At 40.3% G+C, this 15,139-nt stretch overlaps 1 protein-coding gene across 8 annotated transcripts in view; it reads left to right on the top strand.

The window, feature by feature from the left end:
- UTRN (utrophin) overlaps positions 1–15,139 on the top strand; it is a 701,048-nt gene that overhangs the window by 419,447 nt on the left and 266,462 nt on the right. The window contains exon 1 of one of the 8 annotated variants that reach the window (XM_066595905.1): positions 10,837–11,526. The exons of the other annotated variants lie outside the window; for them this stretch is intronic. Coding sequence (XP_066452002.1) covers positions 11,464–11,526 — 63 coding nt within the window. The 5' untranslated portion in view covers positions 10,837–11,463. Of the gene's footprint in view, positions 1–10,836; positions 11,527–15,139 lie in introns of those variants that run through there. 8 annotated transcript variants of the gene reach the window in all.

Below are 15,139 nucleotides of genomic sequence, written 5' to 3'. Positions count from 1 at the left end.
CTTAGTGAATGAGAACAACTGAATGAGCGCTGTTTAAACTGAACGATAAGTGAATGAGGCAACAATAGTTTTTATGCTCGCATAAAATGAACGACAAGCAAAAAGTGAATGATTCCCGTTCATCGGTCAGCAGTTGGCTCACATTAAGAATGAACGATTATCGTTCACTTTCACTCGTTGAACAATCTTTGGAATAATAATCATTCTGTCTAAAATTACCTTCAATGTAAATCTTAGTACGCAACATCAATTGAGTTAGGATTGCCACACACGTTAGATATAGACAGGTACAATCTGTTGATTTCAGGGGACTGGCCAATCATTTAATGTGCATGGCGGCCTCTGGACTTTCCTCCAGTAACAAATGCCAGGGAATATAAGTATTGGCAGTTGGATTTCAACTTCTTAATGGTTTTGTTGTTGGGAGATAAGTCGTAACCAGAGGTCTGTCAGAGGCTTTCCCTCACCTCTACATTTAGAAGCCCGCTTGATCAAGCCGAGTGTACATGTGTATGGGGAGTTTGTCAGCAAACATTTTTCAAATGTGTTTGGGCAGCCTAAAAAGATAATTGTCTGGTTAACATCTCAGATGCGGAATCCTCACAATGTAACATGTTAAAGTTTTGTACCAGGCATGCCATGGCACAAGTGGCCATGTAGCCTTTGGGTAATGGATATCAGTTCCAGCCTTTCAAGCTTCAAAGCTGGTTTATAACTTCTGTGTGTGCTAAGAGGCCACTTACACCATCTCGTAGGTGGCAAATTAGAATGAGACTTATGTGAGCTATGTAAAGTATAAGGTTTGGAGAGAACATCCGCAATATGGGGTTGTGTAATAGAACTTCATGCAAAATTCAGACAATAGTCATCTGGTGTTACTTTGTTACTCATTAATACTGTCATTAGCAGGTACTGAATAGCTCCTGCTTGGCCTTGTTCACATGAGTGCTGTTTTAGCGCATTAGAAACTCGCAAAGAAAGCACTTCTATTAGAAGCAATGGTTCCTATAGGACCGTTCAGATGAAGGAATTGTAAACGCGCTAAATACTTGCACCCAACAAAGATAGGGCATGCGACTGCAATACTCGCATCTAAGGTCCGTGGTGCGTTTACACGATCTTTAGTGCAATATAGCCGCGATCTTTCCACGTGCCTATACTGCGCTAAAACAGCGCTCGTGTGAACGAGGCCTTACTTGAAGATCCGTCAAGTGTTTCCGCTGCATATATCTTGATACACACTGACCAGTATTCTGCTCCCTGGCAGTTGGCCCAGCAGGATCAAAAATGTCTGACAGCAGAACAATATTATATTACAAAACATTTTTTTTTAATTCTCTAGATTTGAAGCAACCGCTTCCCCTTTAAGGCAAAGTTCACAGTAACTTTTTTTTTGTGACCACCAAGCTGCTCCATCATAAGAACTTCTAAACAGAAAGAAAATGCTTCCACTTGTATGCCCATAGACATGCTTTGAGACTGAAGACCTTGAGCTTTGATTTGTCAATTTGTCAGTTTTCCTTTTTTTAAATTTTTTTAAACTGAAGCAAAAACACAGACTGCAGCACCAAAACCGACTGCAACGTTTACGTTTTTTTTTCTTTTTCACATTTGTGTCAATTAAAAACAAAAGCAAAGCTAAACTACTCTTTTGCTTCCATTTTTCATTTTTGTTTAGCTGCTCCCAAAATGGAACAGCTAGATGAAAACAAAAAAAACACTAGTATGAACAAACCCTAGTAGCCCTTTTACACCAAACGAGAACCTGACATTTCTTTTTACCCCAAGCGACCAAACTGGTGACATCACCAGCTTGGTCACGTTCATTCATCGTTGGAGATTGTGAAATACTCGTTCACTTCTCGTTGAGTTTTTCACATTCCTATGTGACACATTACAAGAATGATGTTTAAACGCAATGAGAAGCTAACGAGCCAGTGATGATTTTTATGCCGGCTGCAACTGAACGACGAATGAGATGTGGGCCTTAACTAGTGGGCCTGCACATAGATGTGCTCTAATTATTTAGTTGAGATGTACAGGTAAAGAGAGTGTAGAGTTTTCTTGGTGACTCTCCGGTGAATACTCTGAGCGAATGAAGAGTCTAATTGTTAATTTTTATGCTATAAAGAACTGTCTGCTCTGTTTGATTAATAAATTACTACGGTATGTTTTATATTACTGTTCAATTAAAACAACTGTATACCCTGAATCCTAATGTGACATATAGTAAATTCTATTAAGACCTGCAGCTGCATTTAAAAAAATATTGAAATCACTTACTAAATAGTAAGTTTTTTAGTTAAAGGGGTTGTCCCGCGGCAGCAAGTGGGTCTATACACTTCTGTATGGCCATATTAATGCACTTTGTAATGTACATTGTGCATTAATTATGAGCCATACAGAAGTTATAAAAAGTTTTTTACTTACCTGCTCCGTTGCTAGCGTCCTCGTCTCCATGGTGCCGACTAATTTTCGCCCTCCGATGGCCAAATTAGCCGCGCTTGCGCAGTCCGGGTCTTCTCCTGTTCTCTATGGGGCTCCGTGTAGCTCCGTGTAGCTCCGCCCCGTCACGTGCCGATTCCAGCCAATCAGGAGGCTGGAATCGGCAATGGACCGCACAGAAGAGCTGCGGTCCACGGAGGAAGAGGATTCCGGCGGCCATCTTCACAGGTAAGTAGAGAAGTCACCGGAGCGCGGGGATTAAGGTAAGCGCTCCGGTAAGCTTTCTGTATGTCCCTGCATCGGGGTTGTCTCGCACCGAACGGGGGGGGGGGGGGGGTTGAAAAAAAAAAAACCCGTTTCGGCGCGGGACAACCCCTTTAAGGTTTGCCCTGGTTTGATAGAAGCGCGATCGTCAGAAGTTTTATTACAAATGATCGTTAGAAATGTAATTTTACAAAATCTATTTCTTATACTGTTCTACACACAAACCCCCCACACTGATCCAGTCCTATGTAAAACCAGATTTTTTTTCTGATTTGCTCATTGATAGCTGAGAGCTTCATTTAATTGAGGATATAGTTTGGCTGCAAATCAAAAAAGTGTTTCAATGATCTCTCACAGTTTATAAACCTCAATTAATTGGTATAGAGACAGTGTTTCACATAGTTTAACTTCTGATGAAGGCATCCCAAACCGTTGCTTTAATCCACAGTTAGCTGTCACCACTAAGCACTTCATTCTGAGCCAAAGACTACATCCAGCTAATGAATATTAATGTTCTCTCCCTTGTGCCTGCACGTTGAGGCAGAACTTTTAGCTGAAGTTGAATTTCCCTTTCTAGATTTTATTTCCAGCATTTCTAGTCTTCCCAGACATTTGATTAGTCAAGTATATTTTGATAGAAACCATGGAAAAGATCTCAGTATGTTATGTCCAGGCTACTTTTGTATGGCACAGAAATGTAGCAATACCTAGTGTAAATTCTAAGAATGTTTACTTAGAGCTCCAGGAACCTAGTAAATCTTCTTACAAGCCTCACGGTACGTTCTAAAAGCAAATTATGTATGAGGGTTTTAGAATACGGTTGTTTCTTAAAGACATTGACTTTAGAACAAAATGTATTTGCAAAAGTACTTTGTTGAGTTTAAACACACCAAAGATATTCCTTGATTTTAAGTTCTTCTCTGTGTGCAATTAACATTTCATGTTGACCTTAATTCTCCCAGAAATTAATAAAAGGTTTTATCTTTGTAAAAGCAAATTCTGCACATCAGTCGTGACTTGGAACATGTTCATTCTCTTACGAGAAATATCATCTAATGCCTGAGAACATGATTCTTGTCCAGATCTACTTTGATAAGATTATATATCGTAAAGAAAACTCGTGTAGTTGTGTTTTTGGCTTTTCTTTTTTGATCAAAGTTCTCAATAACTTCCATGACAGGCTACACTTATATGCTGGTTTTCTGTGTCTAGGTGATGAAAACCTTATGTGTGAGGTCACTTAAGTATCTTGAGCCAATCTTGGCTATCCTGCTTCTTCTGTACATTGTCTTATTCTTTCCTCCTGTCCTTCACCGTCTTACAAAAATACTGTTATCATATTGTGTTGACTGCATTGAGGGGACTGAAACATAGATCAGCTCAAGGTGATTTCTGTATTATTCTATTAGACATAGACAAAGCGTCTGAAAACACCAGTGATACAAGATTTTCTCTTCATTGATTTATGAGCATGCTTTAATTCTGCCCTTAAGTTGGATGTCCTTCATAGTGTATTGGCTACTGTTGCTATATACTGCTAAGTGGCTAATCATCTTTTCACAAATCAGTTGTCATAAATCATTCACGAGCTCTGAAAATTTACTGTCTAATAAATATAAATGTAATTTCTAGAAAAGTCTGAAAACATTTTTTGACAGACATTGTAAATAAATGTTACGATGAATCTGGCTACAAAAGGAAATATCAGGATACATTTTCAATGTATTATATATAAAATCTGATATATACACTCATTATCGAAAAAAATCAAGCCACCAGAAGAAGTTGCTGTTTTGCTTCAAAACCCGGCATGCAGTTACATCCCAGGCAGATATACAAATGATTAGAGTTGTGGTGTGATTAGATGAATGGTCTTGCCATCTGAGGCTTTAAAAGTGGTTCCACCTTAGGCCTGTAGAGAGGCTCTCAGAGGCTATTTGTGTGTAGTGGACCTCTTTTTCTGCTTGTGTGTAGCTTGTTGCACATTATTGAAATGTGAGAAGCTGGATGGTCGTATCGACGAATTGCTGCCACCTGGGCCATTCTGAGCAGACTTATGCCTCATGTCCACGGGCAAAAGAAGAATTAAAATCCGCTGTGGATTTTAACTCTTCTCCTGCCCGTGGATCCGCATCCCATAGGGATGCATTGACCACCCGCGGGTAGATAAATACCCATGGATGGTCAATAAAAGTGATTTTTTTTAAAAATGGAGCATGAAAAAATCTGGACCATGCTCCATTTTCGTGCGGGGCTCCCGCGGGCTTCTATTGAAGCCTATGGAAGCCGTCCGGATCCGTGGGAGACCTAAAATAAGAATTTACTCACCTGTGAGAGGTAAGTTTATTCTTATTTTTATGCCTCATGTCCGCGGGGCAGTAGGGACCCGCTACGGATTCTCCATGGAGAATCCGTAGCGGGTCTGATTTTCCCCGTGGACATGAGGCCTTAGGAGATGTTGGAACCAATGGATGTGTGAGGGCATGCACACAATATGATTGGGCTAAGGACGCCTTGACAGAGCACCAATAGAGAGGATGGACTGATTGTCTGACAAGTGCAAGCAGCTCCAGCTGTTTCATTGTCCAACATCCAGAAATAGGTGGTGCCATCGTTACATGCCCCTGTATCTGTCGGAACCATTTCTAGGCACTTGGCTAAAGGACATTTGGTATCATGGTGCCCATTACGTGTACTACTTTTTACACCCACCCACTGTAATCTCCATTTGCAGTGGTTTTATGAACATCGAAACTGGACTGCTGGGGAGTGGAAACTGGCTGTGTTCAGTGACAAGTCCAAGTCTAGTTTTGGCACTGATGCCATGTTCATGTCTGGAAACCTTGGGGTGAGCGCCTCAATCCTGCCTTTGCTGTGGAGTGGTACATTCCCCTCACTGCTGGCGTGATGGTCTGGGGTCCATCGCATACATCAGTCAGTCACCCCCTAGTAGTGGTACAAGGGATAACGACAGTTCAGCGATATGTTCAGGAAACCCTGCAGCCATATATGTTGCCTCTCATGGCGGCTTCCAAAAGGCTTTCTCCATAAGGATAATGCTCAGCAATACACACAAGGGTATCCCATGAATGTCTCCACAACATTGTCACACTTCTGTGTCTGCCCGGTAACCAACAGCACATGTATGGGATCATCTGGGATGCTAACTTCAACAGTCTGCGAGTTTGCACAATCCAAAGGCTCAGTTACAGCAAATGTGGAGCAATATGCCGCAGGATACCATACAGAACCATGCCTGTCCGTATCACATCTTGTGTCCAAGTTAGAGGCAGCCCAACAGGGTACTAGAGTCTACATTCCCCCATATCACATCTTGTATCGAAGCTAGAGGCAGTATAACAGGGTACTCGAGCTTCCATGCCTGTAAGTATCAGATCTTGTATCCAAGCTAGAGGTGGCCCAATAGGGTACTTGAGCGTTCATGCCTGCCCATATCACCTCTTGTATCCAAGCTTGAGGGGGTACAACAAGGTACTAGAGCCTCCATGCCCACCCTTATCACATCGTGTATCCAAGCTAGAAGCAGTACAACAGGGTATTAGAGCCTCCATGCCTGCCCTTATCACATATTGTATCCAAGCTAGAAGCATTACAAAAGGGTACTAGAGCCTCCATGCTTCCCTGTATCACATTTTGTATCCAAGCTAGAGGCGGTATAACAGGGTACTAGAGCCTCAATTCAAGGGGTCGGTTCTCCACAATAAATCATCCTTTTGCTGTGATATTGTCATCACTTACTTATATAAACGTTACAATCACACAGAGAAAGTTTCTTTCCATTCCCACAACTCCTTCTAAGTGTTTGATTTTACAATGAGTGTATGTTGGCACTATGTAAATACAAAGGATTTTTACTATTGTTAATACATTTTGATCTACTTAGCGTCACACTTGTACTGTAATTGCCAAGCAGTGGTTATGGGGAAATATGAAGGAACTGCTCTGCTACTCACAATCACTGACATTTTTCAGCAGACAGTAATAGTAATGTGTATTCATGCATATATAAATAATGGAAAAGAGGATTTAAAATATCATATCACTTGTGTAGTTTTGAACATTTCTTTGTCACCCTTCTCTGTTTCCTCTGTAAATGCATGGTCAGTTTACATAGTGCAGCCTGTTTCTTGTTAAAACATTTTCTTCATTGGATATAAGATTTTTCAGGCATTGCAATACTTTTCTACTGGAAAAAAATAATAATGTTGGCAGGAGGGCTCCAGCTGTAGTGAACGTTAATGCAGTAAACCCACGGCATGTGTATTTGCTATGTAATTGCTCTTGTTTGTGAAGGCACAGTGCTGGAAACTCCAGTTTCCTCTTGCGTACTAGCTATTCTTGGAAAAACTATGGTTTATTTCAGTCAATGTATTCTGCATCACTGACTTGTTGCACCTATATTTTGTATAGTATCTTTCTATAACTTCTGTATTTGCTGTTTGTTATGAGGTCCAATCAGCACATTCAGTATGCAGTAATAAAACGGATATATGTTTGCTACTGGTACTGAAAATGCTACTTATGATTTGTTTCAGATCACAATGTACTGTCTACCAAAGGAATAAAACAAAAGTTGAAGAAAATAAGGATAAATTGATATATTGATTTCTTGGAAAAGATTTAGTAGAACCAGAATTCATTTTAATGTCTGCTCATTGTGGGATAAAAAGTCCAGTGGGTGGTCTTGATTCCCATTTACACACACAGATAATCGCTCAAAGTGCCGAAAGACTCAATGAAATTTAAGCGAGCTGACGTTATTTTTGAATTAATTTCTGTAATCATCTTTGTTTTCCTCCATGAGTTGTTTGCTCAGCTAGTGATTCTTATTGCATAAACACTTTGCCCAGCTGAGCAAACATGTGCCCTTCACACCAGGGGCATATCTTAAGGCTCTGGGTCACGGGTTCAAAAGTTCAGCCTGAGAGATAGATATAAGGGCCTTTACCCCCTGGTTGATACTGTCTGCTATAAGGCTGCCAATCACTAGATTTCAGGAGGAGAAAGAACATTCCAGGATGCGACAAATGTATTAAGAACTTGAACTTTTATTGAATAACCGGCAACTGCATTTCTGCGTTACTCGATAAAGGTTTGCCCTTTACTCCACATGTAATCTATTCTGCAGGATCATGTTATACAGCAGAAAATCGGAACATATTGATATATAGTTTTTTTTGGAAAAGATTCTATAAAACTTCCATTTAAACCTCTGTTCATTCTGGGTTTAGAGGTCCAGTGGGCGGTCCTATCAGTGATTTACAGCGATTCCTGTATGCACAATCATTCACAGGCAGCTATCAATCACGAGAAAACCTCCCACTGGACCTCTAAGCTTAGAATAGGCAGCGAAATACATGAATAAAATACAAGTTCTATTAAATCTTTCCCCATAAAACTATATATCAGGCTGCTCCGCGCCTCCTGCTCTATAACATATCGGCCTGCAGTTTGGATAGCATGCTTGAGCTGACAGATTCCCTTTAAAAGGTTATTCTAACTGCCTGTTTTGCCTTCTTTTACTGCTCAGGATACTGATACTATCTAGAAAAGCATCCTTTTAATTGTTCCTTTTAGTGCATTGGGGGTTTAAATATTTGCCACACAAGAAAAATTCCTTGGGATCACGGTATACAACTCACATGGCAGTTAATGTGTGAGTGTAGTCTTTTGCACACTTCTTTTTTTGGCCTTTGTAATATGTGTTTGAGTTATATATAACTCACACGGCCCTAGGCTCAAAACTAGTATGAGTTAAATACAACTTTCATGGCAGTTAATGTGTTAAATACCTCTACTGATGCAAAAATACATTGTCCTGATAAAACTGGGACACTTGGGGAATGTACCTTGTCGGTATGGATTTAGTAAAAAAAGAACATGATACAAGTGGAAACATTAATGTGATGAGCTTGCTGTGCACATCAGCCCATCTGTTACACCCTCCTTGCTGGAGACCTATGAAGTTTAGTATTTTTAGAATGAGTTGCTTGCTTCTCAGGTTTATGTTCACAGTAAAAGCTGAGGAGCAATCAGTGCGCTATTTTACAGTTCTGTACTCTACACAAGTACCTGATTAACCTGGCAAACAATAAGCTAGGAATTCAGATAAAGGAATCTTACTGGATTGCAAAATATTCATATTCTAGCACTTTGATTCGGTGCTACAAGTGCCACTACCTCCTGTGGCAGAACTGTGCTTAACTCTACAGGAATATGGAGCATGTGACGTCTTCTGATTCCCAAGAACATACTTGAAATAATACAAAGCAGCCTTCAGAAAAATTATATTGAGAAGTCTGAAAAAATCTTTTAGAAATTAATACAATCACAAATGTTTTGTAGTGTAATTCCTCTTTAATTGCTGATCCATCACATCATACCACTACAGGGGCATACCAAAGATTGACTTTTATCACCTATCTATATGATGCGTGATAAAAGTCTAATCAGTGGGGGTCTCACCGCTGAGAAAACTGATCCTGAGAAGAGGGGTCCAATGCTCCCCTCTTCTCCCCACTGAGGGCTCACTTCATTCCTGCAGATTAAAGGGAGCTGTGGCTGAGCCTGGGTTGTGCCGCTCCATTCATCTTCATTTGAACTGCCAGAGATAGTCGAGTACTTGTACTTGGCTTTTTCTATCAGCCCCAGTGAAATGAATGATGTGGTACCGTGCATGCTTGGCCAGCACTCCATTCAATCTTCCTATCACCGTGGGGAGTGCAGTGAGTGAGACATGGGACCCCCATTCTCGGGATCGGTGGGAGTCTCTGCAGCAAGACACCACACTGATTAGATTTTTATCATTGGGTGATAGAAGTCAATCTTTGGAATGCCAGCGAGATTTCATGTGTAATTTTTGCAGTTGCACGCTGCCATAGGATTACATTGCTTTATGCAATCCTATGCAGACAGCTGCGATTTTGATCGCGGAAAACTCACGCGGGAAAGCAACATTTGCGACTCACGCTGATGCATCATAGCTGACGCGCCGGCTCTGCACTGCGCATGTACGGCTGTGCGCCAGCTGGCACATCCGCAGAGCGAAGACGCTCGACAGGTAAGCTGCTGCGGGTCACTGCAGTGGCACAGAGTCACATCCCACTGCGATAATCTCGCAGTCGGAATCTGACCCGGACGTTTGCATTCACCTTAATATAAGAGTATCTGCACTCATTCTGGTAACATTGCAATATTTGCATTAATTTTCACAATATTGTGATATTTTGTTGCAGTTTTATGAAAAGTACACAAAAGTTGCTACTATGATCACGACATGTGAATATCCCCTGAGGGACCATCTGGGCAAATACCCTCCATGTGATTCCTTACTTCAATATCTCAAATGTCATCTTTGTTTTAATGACATTCTGGTGTGAAAATGTGACACTTGCAGAATACAGTAAAAAAAAGTATAAAATAGTAACTAGAGATCTCAAAAATTACACCACACTAATCTGCAATGTCAGGAATATAAAGGCAGTTATCCAGTGATTCTGCATTCTTTCTGTATCCAGGCTTGGGCGTATCCTTTAAGAAAAATATGTAATTTATGAAATATAATAACCGCAATTAAACCATTGTGTTTTAATAAGAGCATAGCCCATCCGTGCCGAGCTGTATAGCCGAGGCTTGGATGTAGTGCTAGTGCACTCTTTCACATTCCCCTACGTGCCTAACCCACCTGTCAATTAGAGAGTTAATCTCTTCTCTTGCCGCTACTTTGTTTTCCAAAGCAGACTGGAGTAGACCTGACATCTGTGATTGCACAGGGGTTAAACACAGCTTGAAAATGGAGCCTTTCCTTCCATGCCCCTGTGCTGTTTTTATTTTAAGGGGAGACAGGAGGGAGGGGAGTATGGGCATGCAATTTCAGTTTTCTACTACGGTTTTCTCCTGAGGCACCAAAGTTAAGCAGAGAGTGAGGCCTCAGGAAGTGGGAGTGTTCTACAATCGTAGACTTGCTATGGGGGTAGTTGAAAAAGGAGAATGGTGAATGAAAAAAAGGAAAATAAACAACTCCCCTGAATAGTATGGTTAGTTTTCATGCAGTCAGGATGGGAATGAGGTCTTAATCTAGAATGGTTTACTAGATGAAGTTGTAACATTGGGAAGAAGGAGCTGCATTCCCTTAGGAGCTCAGCATCCTTGAAGACAATATGAGAAGCTACAATTTCCTTTGTCATTACTATGGCAACGTTGGTCCTGTACAAGATTTGTATGTAGTTAGCTGATGTCTTGCATAGTTTGAAAGCTACTTTATCAACTTCATCTATTTCTTCTGAACTTTGGAAGCAGTAGGATGCATCATTTTGTTCTTCGTTCTCTTCTCTATCCTTCTGGAAGTCTCCACACCCTGAATCATCATCTAGGATTTTTTTGTGCATATGTAATCAAGACCAAACCCTGAACTTGAAGCCCTGGAGACAACATTCTGGAGGCCAACAGGTTGTTATCAAGGTGAGCAAAACAGTAAAAGTTGTAGGCCGAGGCTAAGAGGAGCATCATGGAAGCTGGTTAACAAAGCGGACATGGCCGGGCATACCTGTACAAAGGGCTTCAGCCCTAGGATGTTTTTGGTGGAATGGAGGAAGAGGACATCATTACATGAAGACTAAAGAGTATGATGGAAACCAAGCACTTTCATGGATGTGATATTTTGAATTAAAAAGTTACAGAAGACTTTGGAGACTGGCTGAAGGAGACTTACCAGAAAGATGTAGTCCACACGGGATGTATCTGACGATGATTGGTATAAACTTCAGCTTGCAGGAGCTGCTGATGAAATTTGAGAAGGTATCTTACATTCTAGCATAAATAGGCCAGCAGTAGCTCTGCATTGCTGTTTCATATAATGGCTGTTCTTTTACATATATATATGTATATATATATATATATATATATATATATATATATATATATATATATAGCAGATGCATGTGTTTAAATGTATGTGCATTATATATATATATATATATATATATATATATATATATATATATTGGTGAGTGTGTGCAGCAAATGTATGCATATATATAATGTCTATGGAGTTGAGAGAGCATAAATCTTTGGAGAAGTACTTCACAGCCTTTTTACTGACATCTGAGTCTACACTTTGGACTACTTGCTGGTGAACATAATGTGTAAGGCTTGTATTTCTATACATTGTAGTTTTGAGTAATGTGCTGTTGTTTGCAACACTTGCCCTCCTTCTCATTCATACTTATATTTCTGTACTAATTGCTCCATTTTTAGCCTTAAAACCAAGCTCATGTTTCTGCAATGTTCCCCTCCTTGGTGCCTCAGCCTTTTGTCTGTATGTTGACAGCAGACAAAGGTAATTTAAGACGCCTGTTGGCTTGTTTCATGTATATATTATTACAGCACTGCTCGGAGCTCTTAGACAGTCATGGTGCCAAGTAATGTAGTACCAGATTTCAGCAGCACTCATACATACAGGTGGTGCTTGTATTCCAGTTACTTTAAAATGTTAGCCATTTGTGGTTGGACAATTGGGAAGTGTTGAGAACATGTAGCTTATGTAAATGATTTAACAGCAGCTCTCACGCGCACTTTGGGTTTTTGTAGGTCAAGACATTGTTGTACAAGGAGAAGTGTGTGTATATCTGCTGTCACATCTGTGTTAGGGCTCAATTCAGGGTTTCCATCTCTCTGCTCTGTTTTTGGAGGAGATAAACTGAAATGGACCCACATTTTTCCCCATTGATTTTAATGGAGTATCAAAGAACAGAAAAGTTACTATTTGCTTCCATTTCATTTTTTTTAAAATAGAAAATAACTCTGCAAACTCCGCTATTTTCCCATTTAAAAAAGGGGAAACCTAATGGATTGGAAGCAAGCTGAAGCCATTCTGTTTTTTTAAACCCCAATGAAATCAATGGGGAAGAAAAAAACTTATTTTTTTTCCCTGTTTTTTATTTCATTTTCTTCCAAAAACGAAGCAGAGGGACAGAAACCCTGAGCTGAGCCCTAACACAGGTGTGAACCCAGCCTAACTTGTCTGTGCTCTCAGATAAATTGATGCATGCCCACTTTTGCTGCAGACCATGTTTGTGTCGGGATCAGGTCTGGCAGTAATTTAGAATAGCTTTGATACTCTACTAAGCGATGTAGAACTATGTTTCTCATTGTTTAAAATTCTGGTACCCCCTTTTCAAATAAATGACCCACAATAACCCCAAGATTATGATCAGAAACAGGTCTTTACACCACATAGTAAAAGACATGGCACATACGTCCTGGAATATACCTACCACAAGTTGAGAACCTAGGATGTACAGTAGACTAATGCTTTGGCAAAGTAGTAGATATATTGTAGCAACGTTTATGCCAAAGATGTGCCCTCCGTTTTTTTGTCTTTTTTAATGTATAAATGACAGCAGGAAAACTTTGCTAAAAAGTTATTAAATTATAATATTGCAGGTGGTGTCTTAAAGATCTCTCTTTGGTGGTAAATGAATTAGCCATACCACCCGCAGTAAAAGGAAGATTGTAACGACTTCAATGAATATGTTTGAACACGATGGTGGGCTAGATGTTCTGCCAGCCATAGCATGATGAATGGAACTTTATTCCTTTGATTCATACTATAGCTTCAAGTCTCCGAACACACACAGCACAAGATTGCCAGGGTAGGTTGCTTTAGGCAAAATTCTTTTATGTTCTACAAAACATCTGCTCCTTTACTTTTGCTTTTGGACACGCTTATGTGCACTGTTAGGAGCATCTCAAGTACTCTTACTGTGACTGTAATGAAGAACCCAGATGCTCACCCTTGAAAATGGAAGTCTCTTTGGAGATGAGTCACTTCAACAATCCCACATTATTAGAAGAGTGATGGACTAATGTCTTGGACATTAGAGATCTTCTCCTAATTGATGTGCCATCAGAAGGTTGCTTCTCAAGTTTTAATGCCCTGAGCTGTCTTTATTCTATTGATCACTCTCTATCTCAATGTAACACTACATACTTGAATGGCTTTATTACAGACTGAAACCAGAAGAACAAGCTGAAAGTTTTTACTATTATTTGGCAGTATGAAGCTAATTCAGAACTGGTCTTTATTGAGCAGTAATTGGCTTTTAATACCTTATCCATATCTACATACTTAATATGTAATGGGCAAACATAATATACACTATAAAAGCGTGGGGACATATGGAACAATAATTATGATATTGTGTTAATCTGTGTGCAGTTTGTGAAACTAGCCCCAGATAGGAAGAACTGCTCTTGATTAACCAATGCTCTGATATGTTTCAACTTATAGATAAGGCATATATAAAAATTATGGCAAGCACTTGCATCAGCCATTTCCATATGCAATAGTAAATTTAATGGGTTGCCTCAACCATGGCACTCCTTGCAGGTACAGCTCCTTAAAAGCCCTGGTAAACATCTGAGATTGGGGAAAGCTGCATCTGGTCATACATCCCTCCTGCAGCATTTTGCAATTAGCTCTTCTCTATGATATGTATATGCGCTACTAGGGGAGATGAAAAAAAGGATTCGTAGTCTGATACCATAGTCATATATCCTTCTACCAAAGAGTTAGTTACCGTGGAGATATATACTTCAACTTCACAATTGTAGATACAACAGAATAAAATATTTGCAGAGTTTCAAGAGTATTTGCAAACTTTCTTCATTTACATACATTGGAACCAGAGGCATAAAAACATATCTGTAACAGGGCCCCTTACCTACCTTGTGCTATTCATAATACTGGTGTCTTCTTATGTGATGGCTCTAGGGCCTTGTAGTGACTGCTACCCCTGCATCCCCTATAGCTACACCACTGATTGGAACAAGAAAAAAGAATTGTCATATTATGGATTTAAAAATGCAGGTTAATTTCTGTGCTGAAAAATTCCACAACTTGTGGAGGAGATTTGTTAAGTCTCATCCAGTTTCCTGCAACTGTATTTCTGACACATGTGAATTCAAATGGGTTGTCGGGGACTTTGGGTGTATTTTTTTCTTGATGACCTTTCTGCAGGATAGGTTGGCAATAGATCATTGGTGGCTGCTGTTCGGGATCACTGCTGATCAGCTGATTTCCTGGTCCGCTGTCAATGTAGTCAGCGCTGGAATCGGATAGCTTTCACAATATTGCAGTGGGCCAGTTTGGTACTGCAGGTACAGCTCTCATTGAATTCAATGGGAGATGTGCCTACAATACCAACTTTGGGCGCTGCAATACGGACAGTGCAGTCTGCTTCCTGCACTATCTGTGCCGTCGGCAGCATCGGGAAATAGCTGATCAGTGGGAATCCCAAGTGGCGATCTGACCAAAACCCTTTTAAGGTGCCCATATACCTTCAGTAGCTGTCTGCTATTTTTCCTGAATGGCCCACACACATAGACATTCCATTTGGCTCAGAGTTTG

Source organism: Eleutherodactylus coqui, chromosome 3, assembly GCF_035609145.1.
Source record: "Eleutherodactylus coqui strain aEleCoq1 chromosome 3, aEleCoq1.hap1, whole genome shotgun sequence".
NCBI lineage: Eukaryota > Metazoa > Chordata > Amphibia > Anura > Eleutherodactylidae > Eleutherodactylus > Eleutherodactylus coqui.
This window is presented reverse-complemented; position numbering and strand designations above follow the sequence as displayed.